General features: G+C 36.6%; 1 protein-coding gene across 8 annotated transcripts in view; it reads left to right on the forward strand.

The window, feature by feature from the left end:
• TDRD9 (tudor domain containing 9) overlaps nt 1-21577 on the forward strand; it is an 81054-nt gene that overhangs the window by 19068 nt on the left and 40409 nt on the right. For 6 of the 8 annotated variants that reach the window (XR_014956079.1, XR_014956080.1, XM_085582312.1 and 3 more), the window contains exons 3-9: nt 6367-6464; nt 6896-7117; nt 9092-9214; nt 11480-11560; nt 14359-14523; nt 18794-18897; nt 19678-19736. Coding sequence is in view for 6 of the 8 variants with exons in the window: in XM_085582312.1 (XP_085438438.1) it covers nt 6367-6464; nt 6896-7117; nt 9092-9214; nt 11480-11560; nt 14359-14523; nt 18794-18897; nt 19678-19736 (852 nt within the window). In the remaining 2 variants the exon portion in view is untranslated. Of the gene's footprint in view, nt 1-2204; nt 5168-6366; nt 6465-6895; nt 7118-9091; nt 9215-11479; nt 11561-14358; nt 14524-18793; nt 18898-19677; nt 19737-21577 lie in introns of those variants that run through there. The other 2 variants (XM_085582315.1, XM_085582314.1) reach the window with 2 other exon arrangements.

Below are 21577 nucleotides of genomic sequence, written 5' to 3' on the forward strand. Positions count from 1 at the left end.
ATTAAAATGAATCTACAAGGGCAAGATACCACTCATTAGATTCATGCCTTTGTTCTGTTTCCCCATTTTCTATTCATATTTCTCTGTGTACTTGATTGTTGCTTTGAGCTGCCTTTAGAGAGAAATTCGATTGCACTTCTTTCCTAGGAGCTCTGGCAAAAGCACTCTGAGGCTGACTCACTTGTCAGGGCAGCTCAGCTTCAAACTCTTTTCTGTGCTTCTTAATTTCCAGATTTGCTAATGTAGCTGATTTTCTGAGAAAAGGGCATTTATCTTTTATCTGTTTTGTGCGTCATTCTCTTAATACTTTCTGTATACCTTTGCTGGCATACCAAAATATGACAAATTGAGAAATTTTCAAGAAATTACTGTCTTTCAGTGCATCTGCAAATTCTCTGGCCTCTGGAGCTCAGGCTGATGAAGTCACTTGTGGGATTTGTCATCAGCTGAAACGCAGTAGGGGCACTTGGCCAGTTCACTATGTGCAATGCGCCTCGTCTTCTGTCCTAACCACAAAATACTGTCTCTTGTTCCCTTGATGTTACATAAAGTTTGTGGGAGAGGAAGTATTAAAAGGTGGAAATGGGGGAATAAAGAGACTGGAAGGAGCTTCCAGTGTTGTTATTCAGGAATGACATTTCCCTAATTCTTCATGTGCTTTACCTAGCAAGGGAGAGACAGCAACAAGTTGAGTAAGATTAAGTTCTGTAGATGTTTCTTTAATAATGCAGTGGTATTGATTAATGCAAAGAAATACTGTAGCTCATTCAGTGTCTTTTACCTACTAAGTCAGAAACTTGTATAAAACAGACTAGCAGCTTTAGCAGCACTAGTGGCCTGCATGACTTCGAATGCGACTGATGCTAGCAGTGTTCTTTCTGTAAAAGAAACAGGATTATAACTTAGGCTTTTTAGGAAATATTTCTGTGTATTCATCCCGGTACTTTGTTTTATAAATACTTATTTTCTCTTGGTCTACCCTAAAATATTTGTCCTTGAAATTTTACCTTCTAATATTTACTCTTGCCTTCCAGTTGTAACTTACTGAAACAATATCTAGTTAGCAAACAACCAAAAAACATTTCTAAAGTATTGACATATTATATAATGTCTTATTATTAATCCATTAGATATTTTCCGCAGTTTCTTGCTTGCCCTTCCTTCCCCCTGCTCTGTTCTTTGTCTGTCTCATTGTCTGGAGTCTCAGTTGCTTCAGGAGCTGTTCTGTGCAGTGTTGATGCCTGCCTGCTCTCATCAGTGCTCTGCTGCCAGCAGTGTGTGATCCCGTGGCAGACTCCAAGCAAACTGGATAGTGACAGGACTGGAACATTCCTACGGCATTCTGAGACTGAGCTGCCAAATCCCACCTAGATGTAGAACAACACAAGAGTTTCAGAAAATCCTGCTTCTTACTGCTCTTAACTTTGACTTAGACAAACTCAGGAACACTGTGTTAGGATAGTAGAATAAAAAAGCTCAGTAAGTGAGCATAAGAATTGTACTGTTAATTGTATAGCTTATAAATGTGTATGTTGTTCTACATTTGAGACTGCTTCAATGTAGTATGCTCATCATTCAGATTTTAAGAGCTTCAAGATGTATTTGTAACCATCAGCTGTATTGATCTGAAAGTGTATGTTTTCCTCAGGAACATGGGAACTGTAATATCTGATCAAGGATTTATCTAGACCAGGGCCTATGGGTTGAGCTGTGTTGAATACAAATGTAGTCAAGAAATAACCATCACAGCATGGAAATGAGAAACTGATTTTTTCTGAAGGTTCTGAATTGGTACCTTTTCTGTAGCTTCTTTCTCTTAGAGCTGCTGTTCTAACTAGGCAACGATTCTGTGCAAATTGGTAGCCTGTTTAAAATCTTGCAGTTACTGAAACTGCTTGTGTTTATACTGCTTGTGTCTTTTTATTTGATGAAGTTCTATTGAGTTTAAATCTTGTGCTTTCCAATTTCTTTGAAAGAACATATGCTTTTATACTGAGGTGACAAACAGAAATGCCTAATCTGCTTCTTTGTTGGAGAAACAGATCATCAGGGAACTGCATTTAGAGTTCTGGCTTCTGCAGAGCATGGTAGAAATGATACTACTGTGCAAAGGAAGTTGAAGTGATTAAATAAAGGCAGAAGAAAATTATTTGTCATAACTGTTACCCAAAACGAGTAGGGCATTAGCAGTTCTTCCCTCTCCCACCAGGCATGTTTCACATTTGGTGCTGCCTCTTCCAGGCTTCACACACGTTTTATTCAGTGAGGTCATGGGGTGTTGTGCAGAGGGAAACCTTCCAGAGCTAGGTGTGTGGGACATTTGCCATTTTGCTCACCTTGTAGAAATTTTTTTTTCCAAATTTGGGAATTCTGAATTGTACAGACTAGAGCTTTACACCTGAGAAATCTTCTGAATTTGCACTTCTGAAATCCTTATTTTCATGGAGTTTTGTGAGTGGCAGCTTTTTGTTTTGTTTTGGTTTTATTTCCGTCTTCATGATTTTCATTCCTGTAAATGGATATCTTCCGGCGGTCTTCCAGGTCCCACCTGAAGTAATTTCTTTCAGAGAAGAAGAAATTTAAACATTGTTTCTGATATATAAGAAACTGAATTTTAGGTACCTTATATATTGTGAATTCAGAACCTATGCATGGCAGGAAAATGAATCATAGCACAGATCCTCACCCCAAAATCTTTTGTATATAAGATACATGCAAGTTGAAGAAGATTGCAGTAAAAAAAGCCTCACCAGACATGTATTTTCTTAGGAATTAAGTTTATCAAGGATCAGTCAGCAGCACCTTTGTGTAACTTGTCTTTGAGTGAGGTAGCACCATGTTTTGGGAAGTCCTTTTGCTTTTTGGCTCAATGTAAGAGCCAGTTGTTACCTGTGGCTTTCCTTTCCTATTGCTTCCTTGCAAACTGTAATCACTGTGTCTATTTGTAGCTTTTTGTAGCTATTTGTAGCTCAGCAGAAGAATGATCAGTGATTTAATAAGCATCTAATTTGATTCCAGTACTTTCAAGTATATTTTGTTTTAAGAGTCCCATTTTAATTGCTTAGTGGCAGATAGGAAGATACAGCTGTACAAACTCTTCTCCCAGAATTGGTGACTATAAAAATATATTCTCCCAGAATTGGTGAATATAAAAATCTAATCTTATGTTAAAGGATCTCTTCAAATTCAATTCAGGAAACAGGTACCAGAGGGAGTACATCTGCTGTATGTGCCGTGATAGCTGTAATAACTGAGATACTGCAAAACTGCTCTTTCCACAGGCACTGGACTGTTCTAGTTACTGTCATCTCTACAGGCCTTTCATAATAATTGAAAGGGAATTAAGCAGGAAATTTCATCTTTCCCATAACAGAATTTTCTGTTTCTTGTTCGCACTGACACTGAATAGAGAAATTAATACTATTTATTCTGAACTGGCATTAGTGCTTCTTATACACTGAAAATGCTTGTCCTAAACCAGCATGGGAGGCAGTTGCCTGTTCCCTCAATTTACTGTTTTCATGTTGGAAGCATCCTGCATTCTGTGACAGAATCCAAGGTGAAGGTTACAGCGCAATGTCTGACACAAGGTGTGCACTAGTTTGATCACTTATCCCAGTCCTAATAATGTTTTCCGTAAAGTATAAGCAATTGAAGGAGCAAAAGTGTGTGCCTCCATTGCTGATAATTCTGTAGACCTGTAGCTGAGTTTTTAGATGAGTCCGCATTGGCAGGAATGACCAGCTTTTCTGAAGACTAGTTATCATGGAGGGATCTATTACATATTAGGTATGAAAAATAAAAAAGAAAAACTCCCCCAAGCAAACTCAAACATTTAGAGGTAATTACACTCTATTGTATAGAGTCCCCAGTTGAATGGTTATTTAAATCAGTAGAATAACCTTTCAGCAGGGTGTACATTGAAATGCTCTTTTTGCAGCAGATCTTAGTGGTTCAGAACAACTCTCATGTTTAAAAAATAAAGATGAAATTGTTAAGGCCTTTTAAGATAGCTGTTCAAGTTCCCCATCTCAATTTAATTTTGTGTTTTATTAAGGATCATAGTAGATTTCAGATTTCAGGAGTTTATCCTTAGTTTGTTAGGGTGGGGCATTTCCATTGCTGCTTGGGTCATGTCAGTGTTCATCTCAAGATGCCAGTTTGCTGAGGCCCAAAATTGTTCTGTCTCTGCAGACAGAAGTCTCACACTGTTGTAGTATTAGTTCCCCAAGCAAATGAATGTTTCTTTCTCTTCAAGGCATATTTGAAGAGAAAAAACCCAAACCATGCAGTGTTCAGTACTTGCAGCACCTGTTAAATGGTTGTATGGCTGTCAGTTATTAAATTCTGTGTGGTGACTGTAGCTAACACTGAATCACCATTTACTTCTGGTATCATTTTTTTCCCAGACAGCTGTGCTTAGGAGAGAGTAAGATGTTGCTGTCCTAGAAATGTTATGTTAAAAGCAGTATTAAAAAAAGTTATATTTTATCAGTGAAAAAAATGATACCTACAAAGTTAATTAGATTGTTTTTCAGCAGGTATGTGAATACTGGTGGCTGTTTCTTTGTTTCTGATTTGTTTCTTTGTGTTTTTGAAATAGAATTATTAATTGAATTTTAGGTTAATGATTTCTTGCTAATACCTAATACTCTGGGGTTTTTACTGCATTGCAGAAGGTTATTATATGAATCCTGCCTTTGGAATTGTTTCCACCTCACTCCTTATTCATAAGCACTGTTAAAAATTGCTTTCTTCTTTTAACATTTTAACTTTTCAAAATGGCAGATGTTTGTTTGAAAACCTGATAGAGGTGGGAAGGTGATGTTGCTTTAGCAGGAATCTGCTGATACTGGGACCTGTTCCCTAGCAGCTTGAGGTTTCTTCCAGCTTTGGTCAAATCACACACAGCTATGGATGTCTCAGTTGTGACATGCTTGTGCCGGAGGGAAGCCAGGCAGCCTTCCTGCAGAGTTGCTGTGGCAGAATGCTATATATATGCATTTTTCTGGGAAATATATTTAGAACCTTGACCAAAACTATTTTAAAAAGGACAGTTGATATTTCAAAGGGGTGCTGCTATCAAGTTCTGGTTTTGTTTGTGTTAAGTGGTGCTTAGGAGATCTTGTGTAGTGATCACCTTTCACTGTTGTGTTTTGGAGTCCAGGTAAAAAGAATTTTTCCTGTTGTATAATTTGGCTTTAGGAGAACTGTGATTTTTAGTGCCTTTTGAAACTGTTGTAGTGAGCTGTCCAGCTTTTGGGGATTTTTTTTTAGTGTTAGAATTACTTAATTTGTATTCCTTGACACTTGGAGGCAATTTGGGAGCACATTGAGGTGTGGCACAGAGCTAAGATGATGTTCTGCCTGCTTCTCCTTCGCTGCTATGTGAGATTGTTACAACCTTTCCAAAGAAGGGGAGCTGTAACTGCAGTCAAGTATTTAGGCTGTAGCCTTTATTTTAATGTAATTATTGCCTTTGTGGAAAGAATAATAGAATTCTGTCTCACTACTCTGTTTCTTAGAGAAAAAAATAACATAAATAGAAATAAAGGGTTTTATTACCTGTAAGTATCCATTTCACTGTAATGCGTTGTGAAACCCATTTGAAATTGAAAGCATTTCCATTTTTGATTTTGTTATGCCGTGGGTATTTTAGCTATTTGTTTAATTGTAACTTGCAGAATTATTGTTAACCACAGTCTTGTCCAGACTTCTGCACCTCCAGACCTGTTCTTTTGTTTTGCATGGTCAAACTGACTGCAGACCTCTGAGCAGAAACTTATACTGGCACTGAAAGATTTTTGTCCCCAGTGCTAATGTGGACTAACTTCTGCCAAGAGACTTCAGAGTGTAGAATCACATTGAAGGTCATCATGGTGCTTAGCAGATTTTAATGGCCAAGTGGTAGAAATATGATGGTATTCATATCAAAATACAGGTCATTTTTTACTGTGATTCCAGTAGACTTCAAGGGAAACAACACGGGTACATGAATAAGGCATATTTTTCTCAGTACTGTAAAAAATTCTTGGGTATACAGGTAGCATTGGCAGCCATAATGCAAACTGCAAAAATCCAGCTTTTTAAATGAAGAGACAAACAGAGAGTTGTATACATGCTTTCCACTGATGGTGGTTTAAACATAGAAGTCATGTTTTTCAGAGTTGCTTCCAGTAAAACAGTTGCATAAATACAGAAAATCTCTTCAGTCTACTCAAACTAAAAAAAAAAAAATATTCTATTAATACTTAAAGTATGTGGTTCACATTTTAGAGAAGTTAGACTTCCAAATACTGTCATAATCTCCTGCTGGTCTTTTTCTTTCTCTGTTGAAATGTTACTCTTGTTTATTTCTATGCCTAGGTACTTCATTGTCTCAGTGTGAATCAGGTCATTCAATTTCTGTACCAATAAGTAAGTGTAAATATTTGGATATGCCTACAGCCAAACACAGGGAAAAGGTAATGTCAGTTTGCTTTCTCTCATGGAATAAAGCTGAAAATAATGTTTTCTTGTGGCTTTAGGGTGGTATTTTATTAGTTTGTTACTGTTGTTTTTTGAAAGGTAATTTCTGTTCCTGTTTTAAACACTGTCCAAAACTTCCGGGTTTTTTACAAAACCATTCTATAAAATTTCTTAGAGGAAGAAACTTTGCTGTTACACTTTATAGGTAGTCATGTGAAATATGTACATGGGTGTGTGCCCGTATTCTTTTCTGTGATCTTTTAATATGCTTTAGGATTCCAGTTAACCCCCAGGTGATAGGAAAGATGGCAGAGTGTTTTAAAGAAATTTGCTTTGTGACTTGGAAGCTGTTGCTATTTCAAATCTGTTTGAAACCTGTTCTAAGCTCTTTTGTGTACTTACGAGTTTTCTTGAAAAATTGTTTCAGATAGTGTCTCTCATACAAAACAATTCAGTTGTGGTTGTAGAAGGAGCGACTGGCAGTGGAAAGAGCACACAAATTCCACAATATATTTTGGATTATTGCATGAACCAGTCTATACCCTGCAACATTGCTGTTACCCAGCCTCGGAAAATCAGTGCCAGCAGCCTTGCCAGGTGGATTAGCAAGGAAAGATCATGGACACTTGGTGGATTTGTAGGATACCAGGTATGAGGAAATCCAAACTTTTCTTAAAAATGCATTAAAAAGTACTGTATATTCGTTCTTGGTTACTTTTAAGCATATCCAGCATACTGAAGAAGGGTTAGAGAATCTGATTTTAAAGTAGAATTGCTATTTTTTATGTCTTCTGCTAAATGTTTGTAATTAAATCAAGTTGTAAATTTGAACAGCTGTAAATCCTGGTAGGACTCCAATAGAAAATATTTGCATCAAGACATGTCTACATTATTAATCATTGAAATTGTTGCAGGAGAACTATGTTCTGTGGTTTTTCCTTTCAGTTCCTTAAGTAATATATTATCTGAGTTTACTGTATTTACTTGTCATCTCTGTCAGAACTTTAATGCATTTAAAACCAGGTTCTTTTGTGAACAGTCTGTTTTTCTTTTTCATCATGTGCTAAGCTCAAACTAGATTTTCCTCTAAAATCTGTCTCCTCCTTTTGCTTTGTTCTACTCGGCTTCAAGCTCAGTTCTGTCCCTCTGTTTAAACTTGATGTCGCATTTCTCTTTTGACACAGATCCTGGTGCTCTGATCAGCTCCTTGTCAGTACCCACCCTAAGCTGCTGTGATGGTGGCTTGGTTGTTGGTTATGCCACAGCTATCTCTGGATGAGCTGCTCTGGTTCCTCTGGCCAGTGGGTTCACACTGGTGTTGACACTGGGAGGGATATTCATGCAGAATTGCCTGCTTCTGGAGTCCTTTGCTCAGAGCAGTATTTGCTGGACTCTTCTTGCCCACTGCTTCATTCTATTTCTTATTGTTTATTCCTTTCTTTCTTCCACTTAGGGTAATATGTTTGCTAGCATGCATTTAGAGGTTTCTGTTTCTTCATAGGTCTGCAGCTTTAGGTTACTTCCTAAAATGCTACATGTGGTGCCTTTTATGTGTGTTAGGTGTTCTTTGTTACCCTTAAATTTAATTTTGTACAGTTTTCAGGTCTGGAGGGATTTGTTTTTTAACTGAGAGTTACAGAGCTGTTCATAGCATGGACTTTTACATGTCAGGCTTCTGCTTCATCCATTATCCCATATCTGTTTTCTTCTGTGCCACATCATAAACATGACAGCAATAACCAAAGCCAACATTATTCTCATACTAAATCCTGAGAACACAGCACTGTACCAGCTACTAAGAAGAAATAAACTCTAGCCCATCCAAAATCAAGACAATTATGTATATTGTTTGTTTCAAAATAGTTTATATGTAAAGCCGTTGTTGTGATTTTTCATACCTTGAATTAATGAGTCATAAATTGCTAAATTGATTCGTTAGGCTAGTGAGTCTCAAAGACTTAAAATGATACTGTGCTTCCAGACTGTCCTCAGGACAGTGTATGTGGATGGGCTGTGCTTGTCTCACCAGCACTTGTGTGAGCTGAGCAAAACAGAGGGAAATGGTGGAGTGCACATGTCTGCTCTGGGCTGATGTAAAGCTGCACATGAAAAAGATGGTCACAGCTCTGCCTGCCTGTGTAGGTTACAACTGAGATAGCTAAAGGTACACAAGTATGTTAGAAATCAAGAATCTGTTTCATGTTGGGTTTGTAGAACCTTTCTCTCAGGAGTAAGTTGCCTGGTCTTGGTGATAACTTTAAACCTCTTCCATTTTTATGTCTGTAAGAAAACTACATTTTGGCAAAATCTTTTTCTTGCTCTCTTTATCAGTGGAAAGGATGGTGTATGTATATACCTTTAGAAGTCTTTGAAGAATTCTCAGTCTAAAGTCCCCAGCAAGGAATTTTGTTACTTCAGTTTTAATTTTTTTTTTAATTTCTCCTAGAGAAAAACTAGTTAATTGTTTCTGGTAAGACCACTTGTGTATGGAGGCTTATGCAAGTTGAAGTAAATTATTTTGATGGCTTTACACTGTGTTTGATTTTGGAGTTCTTTCATGTGCATGCTTCTGTAACTACAGTAAATATGATTCCAGCTACTGTATTTTTCTTACTGTTGTTAGTTAAGTTTAGAGAATGTTTCTACAAAGGAGACGAGGTTGCTGTATATGACAACTGGAGTTCTTCTTCAGAAAATAGTTTCTGCCAAGAGCCTAACTGAGTTCACTCATATTTTCATTGATGAAGTAAGTAGCTGGAAGTAAGTTTAATGTTCATATTAATAAAACAGCTTCTCTTTTGTCTCTTACCACGCAAGAAAAGAGAAATGCAGACATCTGCTTTTAAAGGTATTTTATATAAGTTGTACAAGGTAACACTTGCTGAAATAGGCTTGTCAGTGTTCCTTTGAGCAGCAAGTTTAGAATTGAGGATGTGTGGAGGGTTTTGGGGAGTCCTTAATTTTTAATATAGGTGCCTTGCAATGTTTTTTGATATCTGTCTTGTGGAATTCAAGAACCTATCCAGCTAGGCCTGTCAGGAGGAGGCAGCTAGTTTTCACTCACTTGGATATTAAAAAGTCTTTATTTTTCAGGGCTGTCCTGAAAAATATCTCTGTGAATGTTCTGTGGGTGCAGTTCACTCCATTCATTATTGTTGCTGTCACTTCACTAAGGAGCTAAAGAAAATACACTTGTAATTTGTATATTCTTACATATGTATATGCTTCTTTTATGTGAAAAGCAATATTTGATTGTTAATCATAGATATGAAATGGTACTGTCACAAATCATGAATGTAAATCTCATGTAGGATGTATGACATCTTGGGATGTAGCGATACAGGAGAGGACTTAAGGGTTTGGGGGTTTTTGGGGTTTTTTTTTTTTTTTGGAGGGTGTTTGGTTGGTTGGTTCTGGGTTGGTTTTCTTTTGTATTTTGTTTTAGCTAGAATTTTTTAAAAGTGCTGTTACTGCCATTCTAGCTGAGAGCTACTTTAATTCTTGGATATTTGAGGATCACAGAGACAGTATTTAGACTAGTACAGTAACAAGGCTGTCATGACTGCACTTGAGATGGCATGCTGGAAACCTGGAAAAGTTACAATTTTGTATAAGGAAAATTTAATACTTCATTCCAACAGAAAAAGAACAAAAAATCTGCAAAGCCTAAGTAATTGTATCAGTGGCCTTCATGGAAAAGATTTGAGCACTCCAGTGTATCAGCTGAGTGTTGGAAACCATAGTATTTCCTTTAGTAAGGAAATTCAGGTTAAATGTAGATTCAAAAGCTGAACTATAGAAGGTGTGAACATAGGAAGTGTTATTATTCCTTTAGTTTTAAGATGTATTCATTGCCTATAAAAATGAATGAGTAAAGTTTTCTGATCCCTTACACAGGAGAATGGGTTTACGCAGAGGTTTTTCAAACTTTGCTTTCTTGGGTGCTGTAATTGGAACTGATGTTACTGGCTTGTACCACTTCTGTCCGCAGCATCCCTCTGTCAAGACTGTGTGTTTTTTGCTTCTCCAGCCAACTGGACCCTCCTGTTGCCCAGATCTCACATTTTCCCCCATATTTACTGCATAGATTGTTATCAAGAGTCCGCAGTCACTGTTTTTAACAACTGAATGTTCTCCACAATATTTTTAATTGCAGGTCTCATCCCTCTCAGTCTACTGCAGACATTTAGGACCACACTTAAACAAACTAGAACCAAAAATCTTGACTTCGCACAGCAAGACCTTACTGTCAGCCTGAAAACTACCTTAGCTCAATTTGTTTTTGTAATGGGATAGCATTGAATATAAGTATTATGTAAACATTATATTAGAATATACTAATTAGCTTCCAAGACATGAATGTTGACTTGTGAAGGCTGAAGTATACAAAAGCTGCTGCATTTAAAATATTTAAACTGTAATTCAAGAAAGGGATATGGTTATCATGGATAATGTTGGGATAAAGTATTCACTAAACTTTAAGGAGCTGGCAGAAGGCTCAGGTGCTAGGATATGTAAAGAATTGGGTGTAAATCAATGTTTTAGAAAATAGGTGTGTATTTGTATCATAGCTGGAAGCCATTGGGAATGAGGCACATCTATTCAATTTGCTTGGTTTTCAGACAGCCCAGAACAGTCCCTGGATCATTTGGGATCCTACCAGTATAGTTGATTTACCCAGCATCAGTATCATAGACTTCATCTGTTACTGTCAGCTCTAGTACAACCAGTAGTTAGAGCTCAGGATTGATTTCTAGTCATTATTCTAGATTTTCTTAACTTTAGAGTGACATGATTTTCACAAAGGGTTCTGTAGTCATCTGAAGACTTATGTTGGGATTTTAACGTGTTCTTAGCATGCCTAGCCTCAAAAGGCGTGTGCTTTCTTCTATGAAAATGTATTGTTACTCCACGTTGCAAAATAAAGCATAAAAGTGAGTAGGAAAGTAAGAGATTGTCAAAAAGAAGAGGATGAATTAATGAAAATTAAATTGTGGATAATGTCTTCCAGGTGCATGAGCGCACAGAAGAAATTGATTTTTTGCTGTTGGTGACCCGTAAACTGTTGTGTACAAATTCACAGTCTGTAAAGGTGGGTTCAAACTAAATTTTGCTTTTTTTCTTGCAAGAAAATTTTTGCATGTCTTTTATCTATGAAGGCCCTATTTTAAGGAATTTACCAGGAATTACTATGTTACTACGTTTTACTAAAATATTTTTTAGTTTACCACTCCTCATAAGTAAGAAAGCTAAGGGGCATTCTATTCCTGGCTGCTGTAATGTGTTCTGAGAGACTTCTTTTTTTTCCCCCTCATGTTAAAATGCATTAGTTTCTAAACCCTGCTTAAGGCTAAAAAATGCACGATGGATATTTGGCTAGAATTATGTATTGGGTATTGAGGGCAGTGCTTATTCTTGGTTAAAATGGTAGCATTAACTCCTGGAAATACTGAGCCTTTTTTGTTTAAGTGGGACGGCATATTTGGAGAAATAGCAAAAGACCAGAAATGCTGTACTGTAATTTCTGGCAGAGCTGGTAGTAAAATTTGGCTGAGGTTTTTCTCTGCATGTTAGGTAATTCTGCCTTGTACTAAAACAGAGTTCACAGACATTTATTATGATGTGTTTAGTCTTCAGGGTCTCAAAGTAATGAACTCTTGAAATGTTAAAAATGGAATACAAATTATGGAGTTAGGCTAACTCAGTATCTTTCTTTGTAGCTATTTGGGACTGCAGATACTTTGTGAGACTGCATGTCCCTTAAGTGCTTCAAGGTAATGGTTTAATGTGATTTTTTTTCCTGTTCAAAATAAAGTCTAGGTTGGCTGTTTTTGTTGCCATTGGAAGGAAATATGTGTTCTTATGTGCAGTCCATCACATTGATTCAGACTCAATCTTTAGGTCTTCCAAACATGCTGTCATTGAAAGTGCCCTTTCATTTGGCATAGGACATGGCTGTGTACTTCACATCTTTCACTTTTTATCCCTTTTCATGCTGATTTAGACTTTAGAGAAAATTCTTGTCTTTAAATTTAGAGATAGTTATGTGAAACTATTCAGCCTTTTTTAGCACTTGGCTCTGCCTACTGAGAAGAGCAATCATTTGATCGAACTGAGTTTGTGAGAAGTTTGGCCTTTATTCTGGTTATTGGGTTGGTTTCAATGGCAAGAATCCCTACAGGCCCTGTCATCTTTTCTGTTAGAAAACATTTTCTGTTTGAGGTTCCTGATAAATTTTTTATTTTCCTGTATAGCTCCATTTCAGTCTTTTGAAATTGTCACTGAAAAATTTTATCCCCTTCATATCATTCTCTGCAGTTTCTCTAGATGACAGTTTTTTAATATTGTACAAACCTGAGAGAGACCTACATTTGAAAGAGTGGAGGGCTGTCTCTTTGTATTTTTTTATGTTGAAGAAGGGGGAACTCTTGATCTCCCTTGCTGGCCTTGAGCAGAGTGGAATGGGCTATTCAGCTTGAATTTATATACTAAACCCCAGTGTCTCCTACTTCTCCCCTTTCAGCCCCTTATGAAAAGCTGTAAAGGAAGGGAGCTTTGATGTGGCCAATTAATTTAGAAAATGTAGGGTTCTCCTCCCATCCTCCCTGGATTCATGAAACAAAAGGGTGCAAGAATCCCTATTTAAGAGAGGAAATGAAGCTTTTTTAGCTCAGGGTGGTGTGAAATGCATGTGAGCTCGTTTCCTAATTTGGAAGTTGCAGACCTCAGAAGTAGCAGATAATTCAGTATTTCATCAACTAACAGGAATTAGTTGGGTGATTCTGTTGTAATGATCTACCTGCTAAACTAACCAATTTAAATTATGCTAGATTTTCTGGCAGATGACTGCTGCAGATTGTTGTTTTTAGATCACAGAGCAGAAGCTGGGTTGTTCTGAGGTTGATCTTGCTGGGATAGGTTTGCTGAAGGAAAACGTGAGACTAAGAGTTGCTCTATTGGGTCAAACTAAACAGTGCAGTTCCCATAGTGATTACTAAGACTTCTTGGTATCATCTAGTGGGTCTTTGGGCATGTCTGTGTTGTACAAGTGGTTTTGGACTGCTTGATCTTGAATTGTCTTCTTTGATTACCATCTGTTCTGATGGGTTCATCTGCCACACTGGTGATTGTACTTGTTAAATTTTTCCTTTAGGAGTACATCAAACTCTTGATTCAGTTATGTGAACCTTGCAGGCACTCTGTTAAGAATCTGTCATTTCTTTCCACTTTGGAAGGACTCCACACAGATTAGAGTCCAGATTACAGCGATTATCTAGAAGAAGGGGTAGTTTAATATTCATTGCCTGTAACTGCAGATTTAGATTGGATTTTGTTTTGGTAGCCTTCAGAGCCATGAGGCAGTTCCTGGTGTAATGGGACAGATTTCATATATTTGCAGAATTATGTCCTTTCAAATTTCTCTTTTTAGGGTCATGTTGGCAAACTTCATGGTTTAGCCTGTTCTCTCCATGTGTTCCTTGTGCCCTTACATGTGCCTTGGAGTTGAGCACAGTGATACAATGCCCGCTTCATTCATTTGCCTTTCTGCCATTTTGTAAGGGGGATGCTTTTGTGTTTTACAGCGTTTCTGGTTTGGGTGGTGGTGAGATCTTTATCAAGAGTACTGTATGGTTTTGATTTAATTTTTACCATGTTGTCTGTCCTAGGCATTCTAGCCTGAGCCATTCTCTTACAGGTGCTTGCCTCTCTCCACATGCTGATTAGGGTATCTTAAGCATTTAGTTTGATTGTCTTAAATGTACTTCAGTTACATACCTGTACTAACCAGAATTAGATCATTTAGCATGAGGAGAAAATGGAGAGTCCTATCTAACAGGGCAATTTGTGTTAAAATTAATGCTTTATATTTGCTGTGCATTTTTTTAACAGATAATATTGATGTCTGCTTCCATCAACTCTAAAGAATTAGCTGATTACTTTGCACTTCCAGTTCATAATGGTTTGAATCCAGTCTGCATATTTAAGGTCGAAGGCAGACCTTTTGCAGTTGAAGAATATTATCTTGATGATTTGAAGGACATTTTTGATTTCCAGGTATTGTAAATATAATTCCACTTCTTTCAGCATAATAAGAAATTGGAATAGTCAATTGAAAACTATGTAATAAAATGGCATATAGCCACTTTTATATTGCAATTCTAGGTAAGAATTAATAGAAGATGATAAAACAGGAATCTTATGAGCAGACTAGTTTCTTTCATGAAACAAAAACATTTCAATATGATAAGACTTTTTTTTTTGATAGTTGCATTCTAAATGAACAGTGTAAAACAGTGTGTGGAAAGTAACATAAATAGATTCATACATCTCTGAATATAACTGACAAAATCTGGGAATGTTTCCTGGGTTTGTTCATGTTGTTGTTTATATCAAAGGCAGAAAGTGCTATGAATTGAAGAGAAAATAATCATTTTTGATTAGAACTTTGATATTACCAAGTTGGCTTCTCTATCAGCTGAGGCTTTCCTATTTTTCAGTCCTGTAGTCCTGTTTATTTTCTTTTTTTTCAATAGTGCCACAGATGTTATGCAGTAGTTTTTAACCTATTTCTGTTGTAACCATGTAAGCCACCATGGCAAATGTGTAATTTTGAGTAATGAAAACATGTTAAAATAACTGCTACCTCTCAGATCCGTGGTGGGTTGTGCTGGAGAATTGCTTCTCTGATGCCTAAGGAGAGTATTACTGGCTGAAGATATGTTTGCTTTATCAATCTAGATTATAAGATGCACAGAATGTATTTTGTATATTTTGTTTTTAGAGCACAGCAATTATCTCTGTAGATATCAGATAATGAAGGAATGAATGTAAATATGTGATCTGTTTTCTGTGGTTTTATAACAGGAGTTTGTTTTACATTTGGAAAACAGCTATGTAAGAATTCACTTGAGTGAGCTCTTTCAGTATTATGGTTCAAGGCAAAATAAACAGGTTAAAGCATAGTACAACAAATTCACTCAGGCCTGTATTATGATACCCAGTCTAAAAATAACTGGGATGTGGGTGTAATTATTGGTCAGTTTTGATAATGCAAAACATTATTAGAATGTTACTACAATGAAGGAGATGGGGCATGCACTTAAAAAGTACCAGTGGGGGGAACACACTGTTACTATTCAGGTTTCGTACATCAGTTCTGCAGAAAATAAAATAGTGAAATAAAATAAGAAGCCCAGGAGAAAAGAATTGCTTTTGCTGTGCACATCTCAGGCATTGATTATGCTTCAACACAGGCAAGGTAAAATAAAAGGCTGTCTACCATTGAAGTTCTGATGCAAACAAAGAAACAAACTCACTGCTTACAGCAGTTGGCCCACCAGCACTTACACATTAGTATCACAGTCAGATAATAGGGAGGAGATTATGTAATACATGGGGCTTTGTAAAAGATTTTTGATGATGACAACAAAAAGATAACCAGGAAATTGAGTAAGAAGTTGCCTTCAGTCAAATTGGATTTGCCATAGCTGCACTTGGAATGTCAATTTGCACACCTTTCACCTCAGAGATCACAAACAAAGGAACTCCTTTCAGTGCTTAGCCTTTTTTATACTTTTTTATTTTCTGAGTTTTTTTATTTTAAAAGTTTTCATCTGATTCTTTGTTGTCCTATCTATAGCCATTCTATTTTTCAGGAAGATGAGGAGAGTATGTTTGTCCAAGATATTTTTTGTGACTTAGGGCAGCAATAAAAGCACATAAGTGCTCTTGATTTTCTTTTTTTTTTTTATATCTATTAAAAAATGATGAAATTGAATTCTAAAGCACTAATTCTTGGGCTGGTTCTTGTTCCTTATGGTGCTGTGTGTGAAGACTTTCTCTGAATACTAGTTACAATTACAAAATTAAAATGTGGATAGTCTCAGATGGTTTATGTAAAATACTAATAAAATGAAAGCGAAATGTGAGTAATAAGACTGTTAATGAGTTAATGCTGCCATATGGAGGCTGAGGCATATATTTCATCATGCTAAAATCTAAATTAGTTAGATAACTGCCTGAGGTACAGGCTTCAAGTTTTAATTCTTGATGTTTTATTTTCACCTATAAAAGCCTGTAAAATTTGCATATAGGAGCACAGCAGTAAAAAGTAAATGCAGTCGCTGCTCTTTAGATAAATAGAATTTTTCTAAGTTTACTTTTGATTTTAAAAGTAATAACTGTAAAATTACATAAATCTTTACTCGTTTCTTAAAGCATCTCAGTCAAAATCAATTTAGTGCTTTGTAATTGTCTCTTGGCTGTGAGTGTGAATCTTTGTCCCTTTTCAAAAAAATCTTAAACTAATTGGATGTTCCTGTAGAGAGGTTGAATTCTTCCATGAATCCTGCAGAGCTCTTGGCTTTGATACATCACTTATTTCTGCATGTGATAATGTTTTAAAACTGTGCTTGAATATAAAATTTTTCGGGGTAGTTTTGACTTGAATAAATTGTCAGTTCATTGATCCTGTTGCGATTTGGAAGATGAACAAAAATGCCAGTCATTGTTTTTTCTTCTGTATGCATGTTTGCAGTAAACCCTCTTCTGTGGCTAGACAGACATCTAGCTGAATCAAAGCTAAAGCTTTCTATTTGAATTACTTCATTTGTAGGAAAGAATAAAAATAAGGGAGAAAGAAGGGAGAAACATTTTTCAGTGTAGCACTGGCTTACCCTTGCCCAGGTACTGGGTCATTTATAGGTGTACTGCTTAATTTGTGAGCATAGGCTTACAAGACAGTAGTTTTTCTCTTGTGGCATAATGGGCTTGGTAAACACATTGTTCTGGGTGTTTAACAGAATCACGATTTGTCATACCAGCAACCTCTAAGCCCCAAGGAATCACTGAAACACAAGTTTCATGAAAAATGCATGAAAGCTCTATCTATAGGCAATTTTGGAGCTAGTTTTGTAAATATTTGCCTTTTGTTCTGGTTAAGTGTTAGAGATATGAAATGCAAATTTAAAAAATGAAGCAAAATGCAAAAATGCAGCCTATTTTTGGCTTGCAAAGGTAAAAACCCTTTCATGTCTATTGAACTAGAGTCAGAGTCCTGATGGAAGATAGTGAGCTGCTGTCAAAAGCTGTTCTGATTTTTATTATGCTATATCAGCGCAGTCTGACTGGGATTTGGATTTGTTGTTTGTCACATTGTTACCTTTTATTAGGAGTGATGTGGAAGCCTTGTCGTGTTAAAGAATACTAAAGGTACAATCAGTAGCATAATTGAAAAGACAAATTTGACAGTTTCTTAAGCAGGGATAATATAAAGCAAAAAATCTTATGTTGGAGCAGCCCAGAAGAGAACTTGCTTAGATTTTTCACATATTTTAGGGCAAAAATCACTTTGAAGAAAACAGTCAGGTATTTTTAAGGTTTTTCCTGGGTTAATCAAGCTGAGGACTGTGGTTGCAGTAGCAAATGCTGATCTAAATCAGTGTTTCTAGACTGGTGCCAGGACCTGTGCTTTTGTGATTGTTATGAGCTCCTTTATAATGGGATACTCATAGAAAAATTACTACTTTAATTTTAATAGTCCAAGTAGTTAGGTGGTCTGTGATTTTAGCTCTTTGAAGCACTTGGTTCAGTAAAGTGAGGAGAAACTCTGAGAATGGAAGGGGAGCAATGATGAAAAGCCATTTTCCCTACAAGAGGAAAACGTGTACTATCAGAGACCTTTTTCAAAGCAGGTCTAGTTCATTAAGCATAAAACTGAAAAGTAATTAAGTTACTCTCTTTGCTCTGAGGACTTGATGGTTTGTGTTCTTAAATACTAGCCTTGAATGGCCCAGAATGCTTGAAAACAGTGTGGACAGAATCACCATAGTTCTGTTGAGTACAACAGAACAGTAGTTCTTTGACAGGGTGTGACCAAAACCAAAAAACCCATCAAACGCAAAAACAGTTTAAAGGAGAAAGAGATACATGGTTTATGTGCAGGCAGGTAGAGAGATCTGTGCAGAGCTGTGAGAAGCACTCTACCTTACCTACACAAATTCCTCCCTGTTACTCTGTTCCCATGAGTTCTGATCAGTTCCCATGTGCTTGACACTTCAGGATGAGGAGCATGTTCTGCAAATGAATGGAGGGTGGGCTAGTGCTTAAGGAGGTAAATATCAGAAGTATTTCTTCAGCATTAAAATTGTAGGATGCTTGAAGAAAAATGTCAATTTAGAAGGCAATGAGTGCATCAGATGAAGTTACTTCTTCTGTATACGATCAGTTTGAATTGAAAGCAGTTGAGAAATTGAAATATATATGTGAACTACAGTCTTGTAGCCAGTTATACTGTGTTAACCTCATTACCACCTTCTCCAAACAGTTGCATCGTCAGAGCCTTGGGGAACCAATGATAGAACAGAAAATGTATCAAGTGGCAGTGTCTCTGATTCAGTCATTTGATGAGTTGGAAAAGAGGAGCAATGGGTAAGATACAGTTCAAGATCTGGAATCAGTGCTTCTTGGGGAAATGAGAAACTAATTAGGCAACAGCAGAGTCCATAGTTATTAGTGGAAACTTAATTTTTACTTGCATCTCTGCGTTTATTTTACATATTTGTTTGATTTGTACCCAGTGTTCCTAAAGTGCACTTCATGCCCTGAAGCATGAGTGACTATTCAAGGCAGCCATGTCATATAGAAAATATATTCTTTACTGTAGACCAGAACTGAGGAGTATTTATATCAAGAATTATATAAATATAAATGATACTATTTTGTATTGTAGCCTAAAACATACATTATTTCATGGGAATAAAAGGATAAAAGCTGGGCATTAATTTTCACTGTCTGTTTAATACCTTAATGTCATGTGAAATAAGTAAATAATGGGTTTTGCTTACTCTGTATTTTGTAAATTGATGTTTAGTAGCTGAAAATGTAATAAAGTTACTTCTACAGCTTTTGTCTGAGTGTGTGTTAAATTACCTAATTCTGATTGTTTTCATTGCAGAATGAGAATGTTTCTGTTTTGTCATAGTTTTGAAGAAATAAACCGAAACCTATTGCTGTGGTTCTAGTGCTTATATCTTGCATTTTTCAGAAAGCATAGTTTCAGATAATGATTGAAATTTTGTTTCTTCAGGAAGTTTAAATAATGCATGCTACAAAAAGTGTGCACTTCTGCTTGTTCTTCTAGAATAAATAACTTGGGGTAATGAGGTAGACTGAGACTGTAAATCTAATGAAGCTGTATTTTCTTGTTAGGGAGAAAAAGAGCTTCCGTGGTTCATTGGAACGTGGCAGTGTGCTCGTGTTTTTACCAGGCAAGTATATGTCTTAATAACTTTCTCTTTTGTTATTTGTCATTTGATGAGCTTTCTGCTGGCACTTCTTCCAGGGGTTTATTCAACACATACTTAAATGAGGTTCACTGGTCTCTTCAGGCATTTTTTCTTGGAAACTTGTTTAATTGTGGCAATAATTGGAAAAGCTGTGAGTCAAAAATTAAGATGTTACATATTTTAAAAATAATAAAATTAATTTTGTAGTTCATCTACGGAAATGCAGTTTCCAGATTTTTTAGTGCAATTATTAATTATTATGCCCATTCCAGTTTGTGATTAGTAAGGTAGGGAGAGCATACTTGCCTCTGATATTGGTGTTTGCTGTGTTTTCAGACTTTCTCATCCCCTCTGAGGCTTCAATTCAGTCTGAAATTCTTCCTTAGCATTTTCAATCCTAAATAATTATATTTCACCTTGAGTTTTTTTTTGTTTGTTTGGTTTTGTTTTGTTTTGAATGTTTGTATTCGTTTTTTGTTTAAATACATTTGATAAATTTATGGAAACTCCTGTGGTTGTAAGCTGGTACACTCAAGTTTGTGTTTTATTTGTTCAGTGTTTGGCCTTGTCTGGTTTTAAACAGGATATTCAAGGCTGATCCTGAACTCAGGATCACCCCTTGAAAATTTTCCTCACAAATGTTTTATACAGAACTGGAGAAAAGGGGAGGCGAGCCCTCAGTTTACAACACAGCAGCTGAGGCAGAGCTTGGGTTATTTTTACACATTTAATATCTGCATTTAGGATGTTGATTTGAGATGCTTATTTTTTTTGAGTGCTAACAATTACATAGCATTTTGAACATTAAAAATAACACTCCCACTGACTTGTCAAGTTGAGTGTGCAGCAGCAGCTAGAAAGAGCAGTGCTGTGCTGAGGATGCTGTTAAGTGATTTTTTGCCCACTGTCTTTGTGTAACTCAGTGATGGGGCAGAATCTAATTCCAAAAGGAAGAAGCTGCAGGTGTCTCAAGTAGGATGCCATGTTTTTCCTTGTAATTGCCTGTCTTGTTCACTGGGTTTTTTTTGTTTGTTTGTTTGTTTTTCTGGTAATGCTACCAAGTCTCTGATTCTTAATAGATAAATATTCTTCAGTATTCAACTCTCCTTTGGTTCCAGAACTTGTCTCTCTGTAGATAACAGGTGATACAAAGTGCCATGTTAAACTGTAGAGTAATTTTCTTAACATACGTGGATGAATATGTTCCAAATGATCTAATTTTATCTGTTCTACTTGTGTTGATCTCATTTTTTGTCTGTTCCATATTTTCTGCTGAGCTTCTTCATGCCCTGCTCTCCTCACTGTCCTTGTATGTTTGCCAAACAGGTTTGTGTTATTAGGTCCCATTTCATTCTGAGACCTGTGTCACCTGGTAGGATCCTTGTGTTCTGTAGGTGTCATGGTCAATCAACTCTTGTCACTTCTGAAACAGGTCAGCAGATACTGCCTGCTGTGTCCAGGCAGTAATTACTTGACTGATTAATAGTTACTGTTAACAGTGGTGATGCAGAGTCTGCTCTGCCAAACATGAATCATACTTATTTTAGTTGTTTTTAATCGCAAAAATCAACCTCCAGGTAAGTCCAGTGTTGGACAGGTTTTTGAAAATGTGGCATTTTGGCATTTGAAATTGAATTCTTAAGAAGTAAATTAAGCTTCTCAGAAAGGTTTGTTTGTGGAGGTATTTAGGAAGATAGAAAAAAAATCCCTTAGTCATAAGATTTCCCCTGGCAGATGTGAAATGCATGCCCCAGAAAATGGACACTGGAATGGCCAAAGGTGAGATGGTTGACAGAAATAGCTAATTTTTTCCCCCTTGGCCC

This window comes from Lonchura striata, chromosome 5 (genome assembly GCF_050655825.1).
Source record: "Lonchura striata isolate lonStrDom1 chromosome 5, ASM5065582v1, whole genome shotgun sequence".
Lineage (NCBI taxonomy): Eukaryota > Metazoa > Chordata > Aves > Passeriformes > Estrildidae > Lonchura > Lonchura striata.